Source organism: Aythya marila (assembly GCF_965140915.1).
Source record: "Aythya marila genome assembly, chromosome: 6".
NCBI classification, from domain to species: domain Eukaryota; kingdom Metazoa; phylum Chordata; class Aves; order Anseriformes; family Anatidae; genus Aythya; species Aythya marila.
Window position 1 is genome coordinate 10,727,009 of NC_139047.1, and position 23,377 is coordinate 10,750,385.

The window sequence follows — 23,377 nt, forward strand, 5'->3', positions numbered from 1 at the left end:
TGTTCCTCTCCCCACCACGAAACAGATGGAGGGAAGATGAGGGAATGGCAAGCCTGAAAATAAGAGGACGGCCCCCTGTGCAACAGTTTGTATGCTGCCTCTCCGTGTTGCACTTCTGGAGCATCACTGGAAAGGGATCTTTAGATAAATACAGGCCACAATAAACCTTAAAGAATACATCTGTATTCAGAAGGGTCTCAGCATTAGCTTGAAACAAGGTGGGAAAAAGACTGAAACCTGGAACACAACAGCTGAATAACCTCCCGCACCACAGCTGGCCCTGTAACTTGCACGATGCTACAGACTGCTGCTCTTTGATTCCTCTCTGGATGCTGGATGCTTGGAAAAAGAAGTTAACTGAAAAGTGTGCAAAACATAAGGAATTCTGACCACTCCCGAATTTATTTTCCCTTTTCTAAGGGATTAAATTCATCTATGCTGACAATTCTATGTGAGCTTTCTCTAAGGCCAAAAGATCAAAGATTCTGAAGAAAGCATTCATTTACTATCCTTAATTCTAATTTAATATCTTTTTAGCCTTAAAAGTTAGGCATTTTAACCAACTGGAAAAAAAAAAGAAGGCAGAGAATACAGTGCCTCACAGGGTCTTCAACTGCTTTTAATAAAATCCCCAGCTTTCATGGTGAGTCTCAATTAAGAACAGTGGAAAATCAGTTATCTCAGAAAAAATGATTTATGTTGTCTTGAATGAAATTCAGTTTCTCCTATTTCTTCTAATATCCTTGACACCAACTCAATGGACTTTACCTCTGCATAAACTACCAATGTTTCACTACTTTAACCAGTGCCATAACCATACAATTTTGAAGTCTCAGATGAGATTTTCACAGACGTATTAAAATTGCTCAATCTCACCCTGGTGGAATAATGTTAGAATTTTCCTGCCAACTACACTTCAGCATTTCTGTACTGGCTCATAGCTGGGATGTCTTTCAAATTTAATTTCAGCTTAGTTTCTCACTTTTGGAAACATCATCTGACTACAAACTCATCATCCCTGTATACATGTTTATTGCTTAAGACTTAAAACATTATCAGATGCTCAACTTGAACACAATTTTCACAGCAAAAGTTTCTTGGCTTTTGTCTTTCAAAATTTCATGAACTTTATGGTCACTAAAGACAACATCCTAAACATTTTTCTTATATATATAGAGAGAGATACATATTTACAATGCTTTAGTAGTGAATGTTTTTTCTAATAATCTCAGTTTTTCAGATTTTCTCTTATACAATAAATAAGTGAATTTCTGGAACTGAAACTTGTACCTCAATGCCACCTGTAACACTGGTTATATTTGCTGTTTGGTGTATTAGAACTAATCAAAGAAGTCATTGTTTCCACGTAATTATAATATCACCTGCTATCTTCTCACTCCACATAACATTCGGGTTTTCTATAGACCCACAGTTGAAAATTTTCAGTATAAAATGTGGATGTCAGGGCAATTATGGTTACAGTAGAGATGGAGTGTACCTCAAGTTTCCAGCAGTTTACAGAGAAGAACCAAGTAAACAAAACTTCCATCTTTAAGAGGTTAAGATGAGAAGTAAGCATTAAAAACCTTACAAATACACTGCTAGTTCAACTACCTTGAGTTGCAATTCACTAAACATAAAACCTAATTTCCCCATTTTCTTAAAGTTTCATAACACTTGGATGGACCAAATCCTGAGTAAAAATCTATACAACTCATAAAGGTTGATCTTCACAGTAGAACATGTGTTTGAAAAATCATGGAATAAAAATGAGAGCAAAGACCCCTACTCACAAAAATACTCTTAACATCACAGAAAGTGTTAAAACTATTCACACTGAAACCCTCCAAAAAATTAATTTTGGTCATTTCATCAGCAAAGTCAAACCCTAGTTCTATCATTGTTACAGCTGACGAGTAAACACATCAGGTCTATTCCCCACAATTCCAGCAATTGTGAAAAAGGTGGCACCGGCTGAATCGTAAAGATAAGCCCAGTACCACTTACCCATACCAGAAGCGAGGGTCACTGGATATGCAGTGGTTGAGATTCCGGTGTGCCAAAGCCTTCTTCTTATTTAACACAAATTCTTGTAGTTTCATCTTGACTTCTGTGCTTGCCACTGCACCTGAAATGTCAAAAATAAAAATAACAAAAAAAAAAAAAAAGGTTATTTAATGAATTGACTTTGGACAAAAGCTGAAACAAAAATTTGCATACTTCAAAAATTAAAATTTCTAAAAGGATTCAGGATTAGATCTTTGATTCTCAGTCCAATAGAAGAACTTTTTTTTCAAGAAGAACAAAGTGCCTCCAGTAAGGAGCTCTCTTTCCACCCCCCCTCTGGCTTTGCATATAATCACAACTTATGTTTGAAAATGGAGATTTAATCAAAGATTTATCATTTTTCTATAAAAGATTTCTGAAGAGGATTTTTACACTTGCATAGAAGTACACTTCGAATAAAGCACTTGTACTAGGTATTCCAGCTTTCTTTTAATCAAAGGTATTTAAGAAAAGGTCTTGCGTACACTCAAGTTTTTAAATGTCACATCTGCAAGCAGAAGGGGAATGAAACGAATGTCTCATATGTAGATTTTGTCTTGAAAAATCTTGTAAATAAGGACCTCTTTGTTCAAAAGTATCTGTGTACAATAAGACCTACATAATATTCCAATTCATTTACAAGTGTGCAATCTATTTCTTCAAATAGAAAATCTAACATTTAAAGAAAAAAGTCAGTAATTTTGTAGTGTAGAGTTAAAATGTCAACTGTGTAATTTCTAATCATTATTTCCTCCACAATAGAGACCAGTCTGTTTTACTGTGATGATGGATTAAAATTATCATTCAGTTGACAGAACAGATTCGCAGGCAGAGTTCCTGATGGAGTAATGCATAGAAAGTTTGGCAAGGAGAACATGTGGAAAATGATGGTTCATCTATACCACAGGGTAAACCACGAATTCCAAAGGAAAATATCTGGGCTACAAGAAAATGAAAAGGCCAGGAAAACCGTCTGCTCTTCTGGGAGTAGAAAACTCAAAATACGACAGGGTGATCTTTTGTCTCCTGGATCCTGCTCAACAATGTGGTGCCATTTGACAGACTAGGGAAACATTTTTTTAGATCTCCACAAGAGAAGTAAACTGCAATAATTCTATAAAGCAGTGCCTGAAGATGTAATATTGCTCAACCACTGAAGCAGAGTTGAAAAGCTTGAAAAATTGCTTTTTTGGAGCCCCACATTTCTCACTAGTTCTACAAAACGTAGGTTTGGCATGCACCCCAGCAGGAAGTTCAACTGAGGAGCTGGAGATAAAATCGTGTAGCGAGCCACATGGCTAGACCAGAATAGGTGACAAATTCATGCATAAAGGCCTTATCTCTCCAAAAAGTGTCATCTTTGATCTATTAACATTTTAAAAATAATCAAACATGGCTGGGTTCTATTGGTTTTGGATAAATCTGCCATTATTTAGAAGATCTGAAGCCAAGCATTTTTGGATCCTGAGGTTTGCAAAAGTTTCCCTGGCACGTCTTCCTCCTTAACTAGAAGCTGAAGAGCCCCACATATGCTGAACAGGATAAAAACACGTAGGCCTTCTCTTTCCTGGGCAATGCTGGAGCCATGGACAAAGCTATCATGTAAGAAGTCCTGACCATTACTCAGCTCTTGACCCTTGAGAGTTGAAAGATTAAATATATCTATATATAATTCCCTTTTAACATACTATATGTGCAGTGATATGATACAGGCAGAAGTACTCTGCAATACCCAGCAAAGACATTAAAGAGGAGGAAGCCAAAGGCGAAAAGGCACAATCTGGCCCATACATGATGTTATTTATACACTGTGCAGGGGTACAGGCTAGGAGGGCAAGAGCACAAGCCAGACCTACAAAGCTCGTATGTATGGAAAGTATCTTGCTTCTACAGGCAGGAAGCAAGACACTGAACCCTAGGAGAAGTGAGAGACCATGGCAGAGAAAAAGAAGGACGAGAGGGAAGGAACTGGTGAACAAGAACTGGCTGGGGCAGCAGCTGCCCGTGGTGTGGAGAACCAAGCTGCAAAGCAGGCAGGTACGCTTCAGAGGGCCCAAGTGTTTGAGAGGAGCAGGGAGCAAAGAGCAGATCAACTGATAAGGACTGCAAACAGGAGAGAGCCCCGATGAGCAAAGTACTACAGACAGGATGGGTCTGAATCAAGAGATCGAGAGCCAAAGGATTGAACCAGGCTACAACCAGAGAGCAAAAAAAAAAACACAACAAAAGAGGTTATATCCTGTCCCAGAATTGAACTACAGCTGAATATGGGACAAGGCAAGGGCAGTGGGAAGAGAATACTGGAGGTCTGAAGCAGGACCAGGCTCCTGCAAGGAGGAGGTTGCACAATGCAAGAACAGAGGAGCAGAACAAATGGAAATTAATGAGAGAAAGCCCTTAATGATAGTGTGGGCTGATCGTAGCCAGCCAGCCTGTAGGAGAAAGCCTAAAACAAGCCACAGTCAAAGGCTGCCTGAGCAGCAAGGGGTTGAATGGTCCATGCCTTGAAGGAGGGAGATGGGAAGACAGATTAGGCCTGTCTGGAAACACTGATGCACAGGACTGGTTTTAGGTTCAATTGTAGCAGTGGAAAGACGGGACAACCATCTATCACTCCTTACCCTGCACAAAAAGCACCTTCAGTTTCATGTGGGTTTTCCTTCTTTTCTTAGAGACATGCTTTTGATCAAAAGCTTTCTGATAGCAGATTTCGGTTCACAAGGGATGGGGTAAGGATCCCGAGATGAGAAAGCAAGCATCTGGTATTATTGTAATCTAGCCCTATTTGAGCGTTGACTTCTAGAAGGTACAAAGCAATCTATTTTTCTCTTACAGTGATGGGGGAAGGATGGAAAATAAACTATATTCTTCATCTATTACACACTCCTCATTTCAGATTTGGACAATTTTAACTGTTACGCTTAGCAAAACTTTCTGATGTGAGAAAAATAAGTATTCTTGAGAGCTTAGCTGCTATAATGATTATACACTATAGTACTTCTTAAATAAAAGTATTTTAAAAATAAAACTGTAGCCATGGGAACTGGATCTTCAACTTAGCATCCCCAAGTTCTGTTCTTCCCTCTACACCTATGTTTCATCCAAAAGGTGCTTCAGATGCTTTTGTCATTTTACAAGAGACCCAGGAATTTTTGTTTATTGTAAATTATCTTAATGAGAATAGACAGGTATCAGCCATAGAAAACATCGATACCAAATCAACAGTTGATGAGAACAGCAGGGTGAAGTGGACGTGCTTATAGCTCTCACCCAGTTCAAACTCACTGCCTTTATTTTGGAAAACAACAGAAAGCAGCCAGAGGACAGTGGGAGGAATCGCTTGTGGCAGCCAGCTGCACGCTGAAGAAGCCAACCTGCATTGTCATCATCCTTTACTCACTCCTGAAAGTCACACCGCTTCTTTTTCTTTCAATTCTGACCCTTTGCTTTCTTTCCCAATACTTAGAAGAAACAAACAAAACCCAATACAAACGCACACACGTGCTGGAGCTCCCATGAACCGCTTTGCTAAGATATTGGGGTAGGTCTGCCCGTTCCCTCATCTGAATGCAGCTTCAACAGCTTGTCCTTGCAAGATGCATACGCAGGCAGTGGGGAATTCAAGCTTCTGAAAAAAAAAAACAAAACTTCCTGTCTCCTAGACCCCAGCCCCTTCCTGCTAGAAAAGTTGTTCTTGGAGCTTTATCTTGTCACTGGTCCCCAGACAGTACCTCATCTCCTGGGACCATTTAGCCCTCTCTGCTGCTTCCATTACAGGCTTCCTTGTGTCATTTGGAATGAAGACCCTAACGAGTTGATAGCACAACTTTGCAAGGTATTTTTCCTTCCATTCACTTCTAAAAGAAAACGGAACAAGCAAGCAAAGTGTCTTTGATAAGGGGATTTGTGAGGCAATAATCGTTTTACTGAATCTCGTCAAGTGCATAATAGCACATGGGAAAGCCAACCACAATCTGCACCTCATGAAAGAAGTACTTTCTGAATGAAAACACTTTAAAGCTAAAAACTGAGAACTCGCCTACATCCTAAAAGAGTGAAATTAAGAAAAGTAAAGAAAAAGAAAAGCAGCGTGCATCTGGTGTATTTTATGGTTTTAATATTCTGCCTCCATTAGGAATGCTGCCAAAAATACTTCAGAAAATGTTAAATCAAATAAAGAGATGATACGCTTCCTTTTGAAAAACGCTAAAACGGCATTTAGTGAGACAAAAATGAAGATAAAGCATAGAAATAAATTTCTCTTTTACCCTCAGTACCTCCTAACCGTTTACACAAGCTCCTGTGCAGCCAGGCCCTGTAGAAAGGCTATCAGGAAGGCTTCTTCAGCTTTATAATGCTGCTTTATGGCTTCCATTCATTTACTCTACCTGTCATCATCAAAACAAGGGAGCTTCTGCTACTTACTCTCTTTTCCTTTCTCTTTGTTTTTCAGCTGTTGAAGTTTTTGCTCTCGGTGCTGCTTCTCCAGCTCCTGCTCCTGTCGGTGCTGCTCCAACTTCCTCTGGTGCTCCAGCAGCTCCTGCTGATGCTTCATTGCCAGCATCTCCTGCTGCTGCTGTGGAGAAGGGACGAGGGAAAAGGAAAAAATTAACAAAGTCAGACTAATAGAAAGTAAGACAGAAGTCACCATCAGTCAACAACGATGCTGCTTAGGTCACAGAAACAGGAAAGATGGCATTTTTGTCATGCAGAGGCTCTGCATGTTGTGTAGCCTGATTTCTGGTTCACTTCATGCTGTCCTGCACTACTGCCCTGCTGAAACCTGGCACACGTGGATCCTTCCCCACCCCACCACAAAATACTGTGAGTTCATCTTGGCTTGGCTTTTCAACCTGCTATTTCAGCTGGACATTTGCTTTCTCTTTATCGAGTGTTTTAACCAAAACCCCCAATACAACGTCTTAACTACACGTACTCTCTGAGGGAACATCACTGAGCTCCCTGGTCACGCGCTCGAACCAAAATATGCCATCACCAACGCCAGCTTTGCAAGACCAGTTCAGTTCCCTTGCGCGCGTGCTTTTCTGAATAAGCCTTTAATTATATGACCTTGCACACTGGTTTCTCCAAAGGTCCTTCTCTCTCTCGGTGTATGCAGAAGCGTTCCCACACACCAGGACAAGTCTCTCAGTGCATCGTTTTAACTTCATCAGACGCCGGTCACTTCCCGTCTGCTGCGTGAACCTCACACCCTAAGCTAAATGCAAAAGGACTTGGCTTCCTTGTGGGCACGATACCACCTGCTTCTGAGCTTAATTATAAGAGAATTGCTTCGTTAGAGAGGAATCTTTCCATAGTCTCTCAAGGAAGGATTCACCCCAGCCCTCTCAACTTGCACACATCCATGGGAAGAACCGAGAGCCGGGCTGCCTAATTAAGGGCAGGATTTGCAAAGCTTTCATCAGATGGGGTGTCCAAGAGTCGAAGCACCAAAGCCTGGTTTACCATTGTGTTTTTTCTACAAGGCCTTCACACAGCAAACAGTCAACAAGATGGGTAACTTCTACCTGGCACTCACAGATACATATTTTTTATTTTTAACTATTTTTAACTGCCATCTACGCCTCTCGACCACTGTCCTTGTCCACCCCCTTACCCCCTTAGTCCTCCCTTGGGTCTCCAAATCCAGGCACAGCTGGTGGATGTGTGTGGGGTGGTGCTCCCCAGCCTGAAGCATCCTCTGTGGGGATCTCTTTGGGGATCAGAGGCAGCAGGTCAACCCACAGGGCCCCCTGCCAGTGCTCAGATAAGACCCCATGCTTTGACAGCCAGCCAGGAGCAAGCAGGGCTGCAGAGAAGCAGGTGATGAGCAGCAAACCTCAGCACCTCGCAGCTTGGCAAGGCGCAAATGGATCTCCATGGGGCTTGCAAAAAGCGCTTCTCCGGTAAAAAACCTCGAGTTCCACTGAAAATCGCTTTTTTCTCCAAAATCCCCTTATCCTAAGAAAGGGCACTATTCCTTTCCCACCTCCCAGTTTTGTTTGCACCCTCTCCAGCAAGATACACACTTACTCCAGAGCTCCCCAGGCTGCTCCGATTCCCCTGCACACCCCTCTGGATGCAGGAGCACGCCGGCTGCCTGGCGCGGGCGTCCTGCTCGCTTTACGCTGGCCCGCACTCTTTATGTTGGCAGCTTATAAATTAGCAGATTGATTTTAAGCTGGCAGTGTTAACCTTCAAAACCTTTCATGCTGCATACGCTCCGGCCATCGATGAGACTTCTCCAAGCCTGGGCTTAATGGGGGTCTGTGCTCCGATGCCACCCACTGCTCGGGGCTCACGAAATCCTGGAGGTGGAAAGGGACGGGGCCAGGCCAAGGCTATTAAGGCAGGGAACCTGCTCCCCACAAGCATGTCTCACTCCATCCTTCTTCAATCCCTGACAACATATGTGCATGTGTATGCAAGACTTCCACCCCACAAACACTGATTTTTTTTTTCCTTCTCCTTTTTTCAGATTTTCTATTTATGCTTCTGACAGCAATTCCTCGTTTTAATCTGTGGTATTGTGCATTTGTACTATCAAAGTTTCAGCCGCGGCTATGCTGTACATAAAATTATACAATTCTATATAAAGATGCAAAAAAATAATCTAAGTGGCACTCTACAATCTGCCTGGCTATCTGCTGGAAACCCTGATCGAGGAGTCCCTGCTGCTGCTGGCTCCAAGCAGGCAGACTGTTGTACAACACCGAACCCAAGCGAGCAGAATTTGCAGTGCTTGCACCTATGCTTCCCTTCCTAATTCTATTGAATTTGATGTAAACAACATAAAAATCAGACTAAAAAGCTACAAAAGTAAATAACCCAACACGCACGCATACCAAGAATGAAAAAAAAAAAAAAAAAAAAACCACAACACAGAGAAAAACAGTTATTTTTGTTTTATAATTAAGCAGCAGCTTCCACTAACACATCTCCATTTGGAGAAAGACTATCTTTTCAGACTTCCAACAAGTCCACCACATGGTGGGCTTTTATAACCTAGCCATAGAAAGTATGCAAATGAACAATATTTAATGCACAATATGTTAAAACAGGTTTTGTTATTTTTATGAAATCAGGAGCCTTTTCTCTCCATCTGCAGTCTCCTAGGCTTCGCATGCGATGCTTCCCGCAATGGTTTACATACATTATGATGCTTTAGAAGGAACTGTGCTTTCATTGACATCTGTAGTGAAATGTAAATGAAAAAAACAATTTGTAGCTGGGTGGCTTAGAGAAATTTCATTAGACACGTATTGTTTTGGCCAATTTTGACCCCGGTTTCCACAAAGACCCTTCTCGATACAGTTTTCAAACCTTTTCGGAGTTGAAAAACAAAAATAAAAAAATTAATCACACCCCCCCCAATTGTACCAACGAAACCTGACATTGGTTGTTGTCTGCTGAAGCCTCAGAAAACGACTGAAGGAAACCCGCTGTGGGGCTCCGTCTGAACTGTGATGTCTTCTCACAGCATAAATATTTCTCCACAATTAGGGCTGAAAACCAACGACCCAGACGCTATTGACAGGAAATATAGGGTGTGCCGGCGCTGGCGATGCTGCCGCACAGCCCGCGCGCGGCTTTCACACCCACTCCGAGGCCCGTGGATAAGGATTTGTGATGCTAACCCAAGGTGAGGCTCGTGTTGCTCATCCGTGCTGATGCTGTTATCCGTGTTGTTATATTAAAGCCATGGGGAACAGACCCATCACACTGAATCACAGCGTGTTTCGGGGCAAAAAAAAGCCCTGCGCAGCTTTAAAACCCTAAGCTTTAAGAAGTCTCCTGATGCTAGCCTGTGCCCCAGTTTCCCTTTTATATTTTGAGGGTTTGCAATTTAATTTTCTGATTAAAAAAAAAAAAAGAAAAAAAAGAAAAAAAAAGGCTCTGTCTGCTGTTGCTTCGCAAAAAAGACCCGTAAACAGCAAGGGAACCCACTAAGGACTGACTAAACAGGAGAAACAGGAAATCTGATAACAAAAAGCTGCCCTATGCACAAAATAAACTGAAACTTCTGAAAAATACGAGCTTCTCTGTTTCAGTTAAAGCCATCAAGGCAAATTTTAACAGGTAGCAAACATTCAGCGCTGCGTGTGGTTAAGTGCAGAGCAGCTTCGTCCCCCCTCCCGCACCCCACACTCAGCTTCTCTGACAAGATAATGCCCACACGTTCTGGGCTCGGCCTGGCCTTTACCCTCCACTTGATTATCTCAGTGGAAAAACAGCCTACAGATGTCTAAAGGCAAAATGCTTCAGCGCTGCGTTTCAGCGGGACACAAGCTCCCACGCTCGGGTCTTTTGGAAATTGCCTGAGTTAGGAGATTATAAGCATCTCTTGAGCTGCAATTCACGGCACACCAAGAGACGCTTAGGTGGCTCTGATAAGGATTATTAATTACTGTGCGTAATCTTGCTCACATGCCACGCAGTGCACTGGGTCTCTCTCGCTGGCACAGGAATCAACGCCGCCGCCGCAACGCCTGTGTGTTAATTGCGCGCAGTTGAAGTGGTGTGTTTAGCTGAACTGCAAGGAAATTTAAATATTTGTGAAATACGAAGTGATATATGCCAAGGGAAAGCCCGTGCGTTCAGGCTAATTCAGCTATCGGTTCGAGGAGCCTGCCGTGTGACAACCAGGCACACTGCGCTAGTGAGCGCAGCTAGGAACATCTGAGCAAGGTGCTTTTGCCAAACTAAATATTTGTAAATATTTATAACTATGGGGATTCCTGCATATGCTTAATGTCACTGCTTCCACTATTTATGAAAACTGCACAAATGTTCAACTGTACCTGTAGTTAGTGTTTCTGGTGCTCCTTTAGCATATATTAATATTAATAAATGTAATAGGGAAAATGTAGAGCATATCCAGCTATTTATCAGTTTTCAGCTAGCTGTAAGGACTCAGCGGTGCAGTGGATTTTGCCATCACACTCCTCAATTGTCTTCAGTTCTCAAGCACGTCTACCTGGAACACACACTAACACCTTATCAGTAAGCACATTGTAAACTTCCAGCGCACAAAGAAACCTCTTTTTAAGCTATCTGGAGCTAAAAGAGTTTCTTTAGTCATCACAACAGAGGAGGCAAGGTAGAGCTCTGAAAAATTCCAGCAGCCTCAGCCCAGAAGAAAGCCACGTGCCCTCCTGGGAAGCGCGTGGTGCTGACAACAAAAATCCTATTTACCGGAAAGAACGAGGACCTGTTTCATGAAGACGTGTTGCATTAGGGCTTGCATAACCACTCCTCAATTTGCTAGATGAGCAGGAAGAATTCAGATCCTTCCTGCATCCTTGTATCTCTCAGACACCACCTTATCCTCTCCTCAGAAGCCAGACTCTGCTCTCTGCCCACACTCTTATTCCTTCCCATACAACAGCCATTTTAAAGGTGCTTCTGCCATTTACTTCACACACCGTGGTAAAACTGATTAAAATCTGCAGAGCAGGAGAGGTTTTGAAGCTTCCACTACGGCTCCTAGGTCTTTATAATAGATATTTTGCATGCTTTCCCTTACTGCAATTAGTGGAAGGCAGCGTAAAACTATCTGTACCCAGACAGCTCACCCTTACTCATGAAGCTGCAGATAATCACACATGTAAGCACGGGTGAGCAACAGCTGCCTTTCCTACTGCTGATAAAACTTTGCTGTGAGCCAAAGCAGCTTAGTGCTGTGTCCACCTCCTAGCTTGGATCTCAACCTAAGCCTGAGCTCACCTGTGGAAGGTGCCACAGCACGGTGGGACATCACCACAGGCAATAGCTTCAGAGAAGTCGTAAGGATATACAAGCGAAGCACTGGCCTCAAACGTGACAGCTTAATGCTGGCCAACACCAAGACCACCCCACCGCCTTCTCAGCACCTGCTGAACACGCAGCCTTAAAGGCTGAAGCTTCAGAGAATCGTCCTCTCACCTCGCAGAGAGTGAGGCTGGGGTTTTGCTGCAAAGAGTGATTTACGGTAAATCATTTGCATTAAGATTTTGGCAAATTCCTGCAGCTTTGGGGGGAGGTTAATTCAGATATTTGAAAGGCTTTGGAACTCAGATTCTGTAACATGAAGGAAAATTGTAAGCGATAATCAATCTGAACGCTGAAATAAACACACATCAGATCACCCCACACAGAATCAGAGCATATTGGTGGACAGAAAGTTTTGATGTGTTTCTGGGAGAACCTCTGCTGTTTTGGGTTATTTTAGATCAATTTCAGCGTTAGCCATTCTTTTGGCTGGGTTCTCTGCTTCGTGTCCTCTCCATCCTGTTTACTGAAGTCTCAGGCTCTTGCTTCAGTTTCAGGATTCTCTCTCTTGGCTTCATCACTGTGGGTTTTAATTCCAAGGGCAAAGCTAGTCAGGCTGCACAGAAGATATCTTCTGGAGTACCGGAGACAAGTCAAAATTAATAGGTTGTACTGGGAGAGGAGGGGGGAAGAGTTGTGGTTTTCAGCAGAAGCCAAGTAGCAAGGGCTCCTAGACGCAAAAAAATTGAAAGCACAGCTCGGAACAAACGTCTATCACCTCTTTTCTTGGACATACCACCAAGTGAACGTATATTCAGCACGGCCCCTTCCAGCTATCAGCCGGGCTGACGGCAGGCAGGCCCGTGCCAGAACTCCCCGCAGCCAGCCTCTCCGCACTACGCAAGAAAACAATCCTTCCCCGCTGACAGCTTCCTGGGCAAGAGACGGATCTCGGGTAGACATATCCAACTGAGACTGTCTGGTGTTCACGTTTATGAGGCTCAAATGTCTTCAGGAAAGGGAACGAGGGCTAAGTTTCCCGATCGCCAGCCCTAGGTGAAAAGATCTCACGTTATTAGTTTGGCAGTTTGTATGTGCATATAGGCTGCTGTATCTCCATTCCTTCTACATCCTATTACTACTCACCTCTCCCCTAAAAGGCTGAAGGTTTGTACAGCTGCTTCACCCCTCTAACTTCTGAATATCTGGAAAGCTTGTCCTGAGAACACATCTGTTAGTGCCTGTTGCTCCCTGACTGCCCCTTCAGCCCTGTTTGTACATTTTCCAGAAGCAGAGCACCTGACAGCCTAGAAAGCAGTGAGCCACATTTGTAGTACCTAATATATTCAGTTCCTTCTCCCGTTCTTCTCTCTAAAGGTGGGGACAGACAGGCAACTCCTTTGCATTCATTCCACTGTATTTTAGATGTTGGTTTCTGAAGGTGAGGGTAAATCTGTACGCCTTGCACCAGGAGCTGGGAACACACAAGTCTGACCATGATGAAAATTGGAAGCCTTCATAAATCAGAGCTGTACAATTGCCCTGAATAAGCAGGAGCCCTTGTTGATTATGTGAGATTTTAATGTGCCAGGAGTGATCAGACCTCAGTCCTCAGAGAAACTGTTCTGTCTTCTCCAAACTGCTTCAGGGTGCGGGGAGTGGGGGAGCTGGAGTGGCAATGTTACACTAAAAGCACCGTCAGGAATAGACATGCTGGGCAGAGATCCTGTAATGGGAGAAGCTACAAGAGCTACTGTTGGATGCCGGTCATTTCCAAGGATGAAATGTGAATAAAGAAAAGGAGAAGCATAGCTGCATCCACTGATCCACCATTCCTGGTCACCCACGTGAAGGAAGAGGAACAGAGCGACTGAACTGGTGAGCTGGCAGGCGTGAGAGGAGGGGAAGGGAAACCTCAGCTTCAACAACTGCAAAGCCCTGCACAAAGGGAGACGAGACAGGGAGGTACCTTACATCCCACCCGCTGCGAGCTGAGAAGCACCTGAACAAAAAGACTGGTGGGCAGCAAGAGCTGCTTTCGGCTGCTTCTTTGATAACACGCCTCCCAAAGAGGAAAAATAAGGCCTTAGGAGTCGATCAAGGACCTACTGCAACATGCTAATTCCAAGCAGCTTATCCTCCAGAGAAGGGCAGGGAAAAAACAGGGTGGTGGAGCAGCCTGCGAAGCCCTTTTCTCTGCTAGCATCTGAAACGAGGCAGCGATAACCCAAGTGCCTTCTGCACCTGAAGGAAGGCTGCAGACTCCAAATGAATGGCCAACCTCATCTGATGCTCACGCAGGCGCAGCAGAAGCATCACGTTTAAAGGTAACGTGCCACCACCTTACATACCAAACATTTATCACCCTTACACACCATCCCCAGTTACACAGGGAACGTAAACACGGAGATTAAGCCCCCAACATTGTTCATACCGTGTGTAGACAAGCGAGGTTATTCACAGTATGATTTACATTTTAAGTGCAACTCCATCCTCCCATACACCAGCTGAATTTTGTCAGGAGACCATATACAGTAACAGGAATTCTCAGTTTATGAATGTTAATTTAATCAGTGATGGTGTATATTAACAGGTCACCATTCCTGACATATTAGCAGGATTCACTTGGGTATTTCTTTACTCCTGCCTTGATTATCTGTGTTTTCTCTTAGAAAATCTCCCATCTATTTTTATCTAGTTCAAAAAATAAGATAAAGTCAAAGTAGAAAATTTAAGTGTGAACTGCAAATACTCTTTTTTTTTTTTTTTCCCTGCTGTTTATTTCAAAATCCTAACTTAAATAGAAACCATTATGTCTTTAGCTTTAAAAATAAAAATATCAGTGTGCCTCATGCTATACCAGGAGGCAAACGCATGCTACAAAGGGTAAAAGAACACCAACTTAACCACTTCAAAAGTTGTTTGGACTCCACTGCAAAAAACAAACGTGCTATCAAGTAAGCAAGATCCTCTGTCTATTTGTCAGCCAGTGAACTCTGCCACTTCTGCCGCTTACGTCAGACAGGCAGCCTTCAGAATACCCAGGAGTCAGCCCAACTTCAGTCCAACTTCAGATTAAGTAGCAAGAAAATGCATCATGTGAGGTCTTTCCTGAGCAAGGGGCTTCAGCGAAGACATGTAGAGCAGCTGAGCTCACAGGGCAACAGGTTTCTCATCTCCTGCTGCTGCCAAGCCTGAAAGACCCCGTGTTCTGCTGGAAAGCTGGGAACCCCCGGATGAAGGACAGGAAAAATGGTGCAAGGAGCACAAGGCTCGCTGGACCAGCCAATTCCATGGACACCAGTGCATGGTTTCACGGGAGGAAAGCGACCAAGTCCACTGGCTGTAGTGAGATCTGCGATTTCAATTTTGACTGCAGTTTTTGGGATGCATCTTGTAAAGCTGGGAAAATCTGGAGTTCTCATTCTGCTCCTTCCACCCAGCAAACGGCGGTCCATCTTCTGAGAAGCCAAAAGAAAACATTTCTTCTGCCACTTAAAGGAAATCCTTTAAGTAGGCCTGTAGGGACGATTGCAGACAACCCTCCTGGTTGAGCAATCCAGCGTCAGTCCAGAAACCACCAATATTTCTTAGGGAGAAGCCCAGATTCTGCTGCATGGCTTTGTATCCAGCTGAGATATGGGGCTTACAAGCATCCATGCTGCTATATGCATTTGCTGACATTTATCCACACCTCTGCATGCAGATCTGCCCTCTCCCTTCCCGGAAAAGATCTTGACTTTGAGCATGAGGAAAGTCACCCCCAACCTTCAAAGACAGCAAACGCTCTGATCTTGCAAAAGCTTTCCCCAGGGCTATTTCCATCAGAAGTTAAGTTTTGCAGGATCCAGGTCTAAGTCTTTTAGGCCACGGAGTCAGCTACGTGCACCAGAAAAACAAGAGAAGGTCACTGACAAGAGGAAGCCATCTAGAAATAGCAAGAGAGCTCTGCGCGACGAATTCAGGTAGTAACAAGGCACAAAATGTTCAGTCTGTTTTTACCACTGCCTGTACCCAGCTGCAGTTCTCTAAGATGAATAGCCCTGTCATGTCAGAGCGCAGAGGCAGACACCTGGTATCTCCGGGCTTTTTAAGTTTCTCTTGAAAGCGATGCAAACTGCCAGGAACGGGCAACTCTGCAGAACAGAGCCACGGAGCTGAGCCGAGGGAGTCTGGCTGCAGTGGGGCAGGACGGGCAGAGAAAATGGGCTCAGCAGGGCATGGGGGTGTTAAATCCAGGCTTGCACTTCCAGAGTGCAACATGAGCAGCAGAACAGAGGGCGAGGGGCAGCAGCAAGGCAGGACAAGCCTCTTCTGCAGCCCCAGCTCCAAGGTGCTGCCTTCAGCATCCCCAGCTCAGGGGCATGGGGAAGGAGCCACCCGCACAGCTGCGAGGCGGACACAGATGACACCAACCGTGTCAGCAGGTTCCTAACACACAGATTTTTTCCCATTCAAAAAGCAAGAAGCAATGCAGTTCAGAGAGGCCACCAAGAAGGGACTCTGGGCGCTATATTCCCGTCCTGAAAGCAGCCACGCTGAAAGCTAACGTGACCTGTGGCCAGGCAGCTCTCCTGCGAGCAAACCAACCACTGCAAGGGCAGGTGCCTCCAAAGGAGAGCAAAGAGCAGTTTCTTACTCTAGCATCAACACGACTCGCACAGAAGCAGTCTTCCATTTTATTTCCGTGTTATTCACAGCACTGCAAAATCTGCCCAGAAGATTCCCTGCAAGACCTCAAACCAAAATAAGGAACGGCCGGAGTTTCATCCCATGTCTCTGAAAAATGAGCTTAGGTACTAACAGCTTAGATGCGTTACCTCCCCTCAATCAGCCCGAAAGCTGTGCTGATGAAAAACATGTCAATTGCAAACAGCAAAAACAAAACCATCTCCTCATGCTTTATCTGAATGTTGCTATATATAAAGCCAATGTCTGAAAACATTCCACATATTTTTATTTACTGGCATAAAGCCACTAAGCAGCACAAGCATACTGTTTAACGTAGGAATTTTTTCTCTGGTAACAAAAAGAAAACAACTTCAGCATCACTCCTCGACGAGCTCTGCTACAGAGTTCCCTCCTCTGTGTGATGCTGCTGCTCACACGCGACCCATGCCTCCCCTGCCCATCCTATGGACACTGCACAAGCAGCATGGCACTCTGCTACTGATGCACACGAATATTCTTCTCTCAGCCCAATGGAAAAAAAAAAAGAGGAATAGCATTGCGTGACAGAATTAGCATCTTTGCATGCCTCTGGGTTAAGATTTCAGGCCCGCAAGGAGCTGCGAGGCTTAGCTGCTCTCCTGTTGCTGTCCCACCGCCACCAGGACACCTCTGGTGTCTGCTGTCATGTGTTAATGCTGACGTGCGTCAGCATCCTGAATAAGTTTCCGGCTTCAGCTATAAAACAGCCAGAGCTCCTATGAGCCCTGCTCCGAACTCAGGCAGTGCAGAGGCAGCGGGATTAACCGCATTACCCACCGGGCGCGTCGCTGCTCCGCTGAGCTCACGGCGCCCGAGGTGCCTCTAGCGCTGCCAAAGCGCGTCTCCTGCCCCTCTTCAATCATCTCCCCTCCAGCCGTTGACCAGAAGGCAAATGGAAAAGCTTTTGGTAGCTTCCAGCTGATCTTGGCCGGGAATCAGTGACTCACAAAGGAAAAAATTCACTGCCGATTCCTTTGCAATCAAAGGTCAAGCAGAGCTCACGCTGGAACCTGCAGAGAGGCTTTCCACGGTCTCACCGGCAACGGCCCGGGCGCCAGGCTCCTTATTCCATCCTTGTTTTTGTTTAGGAAGGCAGATTTGAAGGCTATAAATATTGTTGCACATCTGGCGAGGCACGCCTCAGTGGAAAATCTGTTTCACTGAAGGTAAGCGCCTGCGCTGGAGACGAGCACTTGTCTATCTGCAGCCAGCCCGCAGCAGCCTCCGGTACACAACAGCCCCGGCTTCCTCTCTCGCTCTGCTTTCAGATGTCAAGTCTCAGCAATTTGCAAAGCTGTGCTGTAGTTGTGAAAGACAGTTTTCTGTATTTCCATATGGTGTGAAGTCTTCATAAGGCTCAGCTTATTTTCCCTAAACATGTCAGAGTTTTCGCGTTGCTCCCCGCGCGCGATGATCCCGCTCCCTCGGCGTGCCGAGCTCTAACCACGTCCAGTCGGCTTCCCTTCCACAAATACCAATTCGCTCCCAGCCTGCTTCTCCAGATTGCACCATCTTCCAGGATTTGCCACCTTTACATGGAGACTGTTTCTTCCAGAACCACAATTTCTGCTCAGATGCGAGCAGCTGATGATTTTCTGTGAGAGCAAGGACCAACGGGGGGACGAGGGACGGGACAGCACGCGCAGCCAGAAGGACGGCGACCACCTGCCTGCTCCCCATGCACTGGATCAGATGGTTAAAACTGGACTGCTGGAATAAACCCAAGGGCTGGAAAATACCAAAACTTCAGATTTCAATAGGAAAAAGTTATCTACCGGAACAGAAAAACAGAAAGACATGCCAGCATATTTTTTTTTCAAGCCAAATTTCATTTACTTAAAAAAGAACCTAAAATGTTTCTTATAGCACTGCTTTGTTTGGGGAGGGGTGGGAGGGAGAGAGATTCCCCCACCCCCTCAGCCCCCATCTGAGTCAGAACGGTTTCTCTGTTCACACCAGCAGCATGGTAAAAATAGAAAGAAAAACACAAAACGTGATTACTGTTGTACTAGCTAAGGGTTTAACACTTAAAACCAGAAAGTGCTTTAACATCTTCACAGCGCTGTGTGCTGTAAGTTCACCCTGCCAGCTGTACTTCTCTCTGTCCCAAACCCAGAATCTTCCTCCTTTGGGTACATGAGCTGCTTCAGAAATGCATCAAAACCCTTTTTACCTTCACCCATACCCCGTATGTGTGTGCCCAGCCACTGAATTCCTGTCAACCGAACTGATCAACATCTGTAAGGGGAAGAATGCAAGGGTACTGAAACACAAACGCCTTGCCGAAACAGAGATCCAATGCCGTATTTCCTCTGGCGGCTCTCCTGCGATATCCACAATATCCTTACTGTCTAGGGACCTAGCAAAAGGTTTGAGGAACAGGCATGAGACAGGGTAAAGTGCAGAAATTACTGCTCAAGGACAGAAACTGATGAACAAACAAATGCTTTGCACTTCTTGATTAAAATGCTGGATGCTAGGCAGTAATGAGGAAAGCCAAATTAATTGATTCTAGATAGTGTTGCCTAGGTATGCAAAATAGGAAGATGCAGAAACTCTCCCCCCTTTGCAGAAATAGTTTACAAAGCAATTTTAGAATTTAATAATAGGAGTAACAAAGCTCCTGGTCATTTCCAAGGAGTCCTTGGAAATGCTAGGGAGAAAGTAAAAAACTGCCATTTTGTTTGGTCAGTAAGTTTAGAACTTCATGGAAAATTTTTGGTTTGTTTCATTAGATTTTGAGGTTGTTCTGACATGGACAATTCTGACAGAGCTGCAGCAGTTTTTCATAAAGCATGCAAGTTTGCAAGATGCACAATCACACCTTGCAATAGCTGATGGTTTGCTTTCCTGAATCAAAAAAAAACAAAAAAAAGCAATGTCAGGCAAGACGTTGAAAACATTTGAGAACTAGAACTGCAGTGAGGTGCTGCAGTAAGGCACACTGCAAGCTCACTCCAGCCAAACTTACCCTGGTCAGCAGCTGCTATGTGTAATCTGAAAAGAAATCTGGGCAAGTTTGGGTTCTCAGGCCTTTCCTCACCCAAAGACTTTGTAGCTACCTGAAGAGGAAACTTGGGAATATAATTTTGTACAAGGTGATGGACACCTTAATTACAATCATAACACATTCATTTATACGTATTACAACTCTCAGGCTATGAAACAACATTTTCAGTTGAAGAATCTCAGGACTGTAACGTTCAATAAACTATTCCTGCACCTTGAACAGTTTGCTTTAAGGACAAGAGACTAAAAAAATTCTTCACCTCATCAGTGACACCGTAAGCAATCATCTACCAGATCCTGAGCATCACGAATCTGCCGTTTCCCTCTCAGAGCTAATCCAAAGATTCAGTGTGAGTAACCAGGAAAGATCATAAGCTGCAGCCCCGTCTCGTGTCTCTGTTAAAAATACCGTGGTCCAGAACTGCTCTGCAACAATCCCTTAGACCTGCAGTCTTCATCTGTACTAGCATTTAGGTCTTATTGACATTTCCTGGGATTCGTTTGTAGTTTCCTTTGAAAACAAATGGAAAAGTAACTCCATTTATCTAACATTTTCTTCAAAATGTTGCTCACCCACAGCAACTTGAACGTATCACACCAACTTTCTCCAGCACTATTCTGCCTGAGCAGGAACCCACCCATCTCCTGCAGCTCTCAGCAGCTGCCTGCCTACCCCTCAGCAGCCTTTCCTGCATGCTCCTGCTCCTCCGCACACCAGAGACCAGCCCGGCCGCAGTAGATCTGCTTGGGACACAGATTTGAGTGCTGTGCACTCCTAGTCTACAGCACTAAAAATAAAGATGAGGACAGAAGCAGCGGGAAGGTCCTTCTTGACCCAGGGTGCAGGGACACGCGCCGCACATCCCAATGAGCTGATTTTTCAAAATTCATATGAATTCCCCCAAAATGAGCTCTGCAGCTTCATTCAGGACCACTTCTATACTGAATTTCACATCTCAACCCCTAATGCTCCACTCACGTGGGATCGGATTTTTATTTATTTGCTTTAATATTCTCTCCCCTTCTCCCCTCCCACCCCATTTTTCATGAGCCATAAAGCAGCTGAACAGCTCTGAGTTCAGAGTCCAAATATGAGGTTATAAATTTTAGCTCTCTGGACAAAGTAACAGCCTCACTGCACCTACAGTTGCTGCACTGAGTGCAGTTCCCCATTTATGAAAGTCAGTGGCCAAGGAGCTGGCAAATCTAGCAGTCAGCCAAATGCAGGCTGACTTACGAACACAAACACAGGAAGTAAAGTTTTCACAAAAAAAAAAAACATCATAATTACACAGTGGCATGGTCTGGAGTTTATTTTATTTGTGATATATCATGGGATTGTTGAAATAACGGGCCATTTTAAAGAAAATCTGGGTTAAAATGACACGCTCACTATTGCAGATCACCTTTCAGGTCATCATCCTTTTCTGTACAGGATTACTTCATTCCTATTTTAAGTTTTTCATCCAGCCAGTCTTACACATCAGAGGAACGACTTCATTACCTAATGATCTAGATATACCATGCTATCTGGCTGCTCAAGATCAGATCTTGATTTGCTTCTAATGCAGACTTTACCAGAATCAGTCATAACTTCGATGTAAGAGAGCCACAATGTTCCTGTCATCAGTACTTTGAGGTTGTCTGTTAAATACAATGGTCCTGTCTTATTTTCAAAAACAAGTATCTAAAGAAATGTGAAATTGTAATTAAATATTAGAAATCTGTCATAGAGATTTCATATATTTACCTCCTAAACGTGCTGTGTGAACCACAAATGCAGTGAACTGACCTTGTGTTACTTGGGCACGAATGCACGTGTCCAGGCACGTGTGAAGAGATACACATCTACAAATATATATGCATATACACACACACCTTCCCACCCCTCTGTCCTAAAGAGAGCAGGCTAGAGGACCCACACAGGACACAGGCATTTGCTGTTAATCAGTCTTCAAACGGCATCTATTCTTGCACACCCAGGCTAATAACTCTGTTTGAGAAGTCTGTAAATAATACAACATTAACTTTTAATCCTATCTTCCCCGCTCTGGCATATATTTTGTATTAAAAATGGAAGTTATATAAGGTTGAATTGAGGTTGCTTTTTAATATTACATTAACACTATTTACCATGTGCCGTGCTAATCCCCCTTTGAAAAGAGAGCATATTAGCAATTCTGAAAGCTTACGTTACCATAGCAATAGTCTATCACTGTGAAATATTTATATAATGTCTAACATTTTCACTATGCAACAGCCATCTTCCGAACTGCACTTCCTACTTATCCTCCCGTGTGCTAGGTTTCCTCCTGGCCCCGGCCAGCAGCTAACCTACACGCGGAGCTGGGAGCGCCTCGCGGTGTGCAGACCCTCCTGTGCCCTTCGTGTCTGGTTTTCCTGTTCCTGCAGAGACATCGAGCTCCCAACGCCACCAGCGTATGTCCCCTGAGCAGCTTATATGTTATTCTAGTCCCAAATATGTGATATTAGCAACGGATGGCCTAAAAGCCCTCCTGGGGGAGTTAAATTCTACTGTCATCAGGCTATATAAGTTTTCCAAACCCAGATGTAGGTCTGCCAAGCCAGCTGTTGGCAGTGGGGCAGACGATTTCCACAGACGGGTGGACAAAGCTTAACGTGGCACTGGCTTACCTTGCTTCCTCTCCTCCACGCCAGCCCCCTTTAAATCTTGATGCTCCCGTCCCTTTAGTAAAGATCATTTGCTGACCAGGTTTCTGAGCCCCAAACCCAATCCACCTGTGCATCCCCTCCCGCGGCAGGGCTGCCCATCACTTACTTTGATGTGCTCGTGCAGCTGGGCCTCGTGCTGCCGGGAGAGCTGCTCGTGCTGCCGCTGGAATTCGGCGATGAGGATCTGCCGCTGGATCTGCTGCTTCTGCTTGAGCGCCAGGAGCTCCTGCTGGAGCTGCTGCTCGCGGAGGGTTGGCTCCGTCACGGGCATGGAGAACTGGTGGTCCAAGCGCAGGTCCATCGGGACTGAGGTCGGTGCAACTTGCAAGGGCAGTGCTGTGGTCACATCAACTGCAAAGGGAAAACACAACGGGGATTTACTTTTTATTCTGTTCCCGAAGGTCTTTGCTGGACGCGCTGGATTGAGCTAAGAATAGCACTTGTTAAACTCACACCCTGCTTTTTAAACAGCTAAAAGCACCAAGCAGTCAAAGTTCAAGCAGCTTTCCTCCAACCACCATCTCCTATAAATATGTGCATTGTTGAAAGGCAAAGGACTTCAATGAATCGCACGTGACCCTTCTTGATGTCACTCCAAGCCTGTGTATTCAAAACACACATCTCCATTCCTCTCTTCTAGCATCACTTGAAACAAGAAGGATAAATACTAATCTGAGCCTTCACGGCGAAGATCAATCTTGTCTAACAACTGGTAGGATCCAAAGGTCAGGACTGTCATGGTTTTGTGCTTAAAAAGAAAAAAAATACACAAAAAAACACTACATGCTGTATTCTTTATTTATCCTTCTAAGACCAGGTTGGATGAGGCCCTGGGCAACCTGGTCTAGCCGGCAGCATCCCTGCCAACAGCACGGGGTGGAACTGGGTGACCTGAAAGGTCCCTTCCAGCCCAAGCTGTTCTATGATTCTTTACAGGAATTTCAGGAAAAATTTGTTCCAGACCCATCTGGAACATGAGACATCTGCTGAGGGAAGGAAAAATGAAAACCACCACCTTGACTGCGCAGTGAAAATCCGTTCTTTGCTTACACAAACAGCATCTCCCTGAAGACAAGGAGCTTGTCATAACTTCAGCAGGGACCGACATCTATGAAAAATAACTTTGCAATAACTGAACTCGGCTTGATCCTGCTGAAAAACATTACTG

General features: G+C 44.5%; 1 protein-coding gene across 8 annotated transcripts in view; it reads right to left on the reverse strand.

Annotated features, from left to right (window-relative positions):
- The window catches only part of HDAC4 (histone deacetylase 4), a 233,773-nt gene that overhangs the window by 96,102 nt on the left and 114,294 nt on the right, over nt 1-23,377 (reverse strand). For 5 of the 8 annotated variants that reach the window (XM_082763106.1, XM_082763107.1, XM_082763108.1 and 2 more), the window contains 3 exons: nt 22,316-22,560; nt 6,472-6,622; nt 2,008-2,128 (listed from right to left, as the gene is read on the reverse strand). In XM_082763106.1, the coding sequence (XP_082619232.1) occupies nt 2,008-2,128; nt 6,472-6,622; nt 22,316-22,560 (517 nt within the window). The remainder of the gene's footprint in view (nt 1-2,007; nt 2,129-6,471; nt 6,623-22,315; nt 22,561-23,377) is intronic. The other 3 variants (XM_082763105.1, XM_082763102.1, XM_082763103.1) reach the window with 2 other exon arrangements.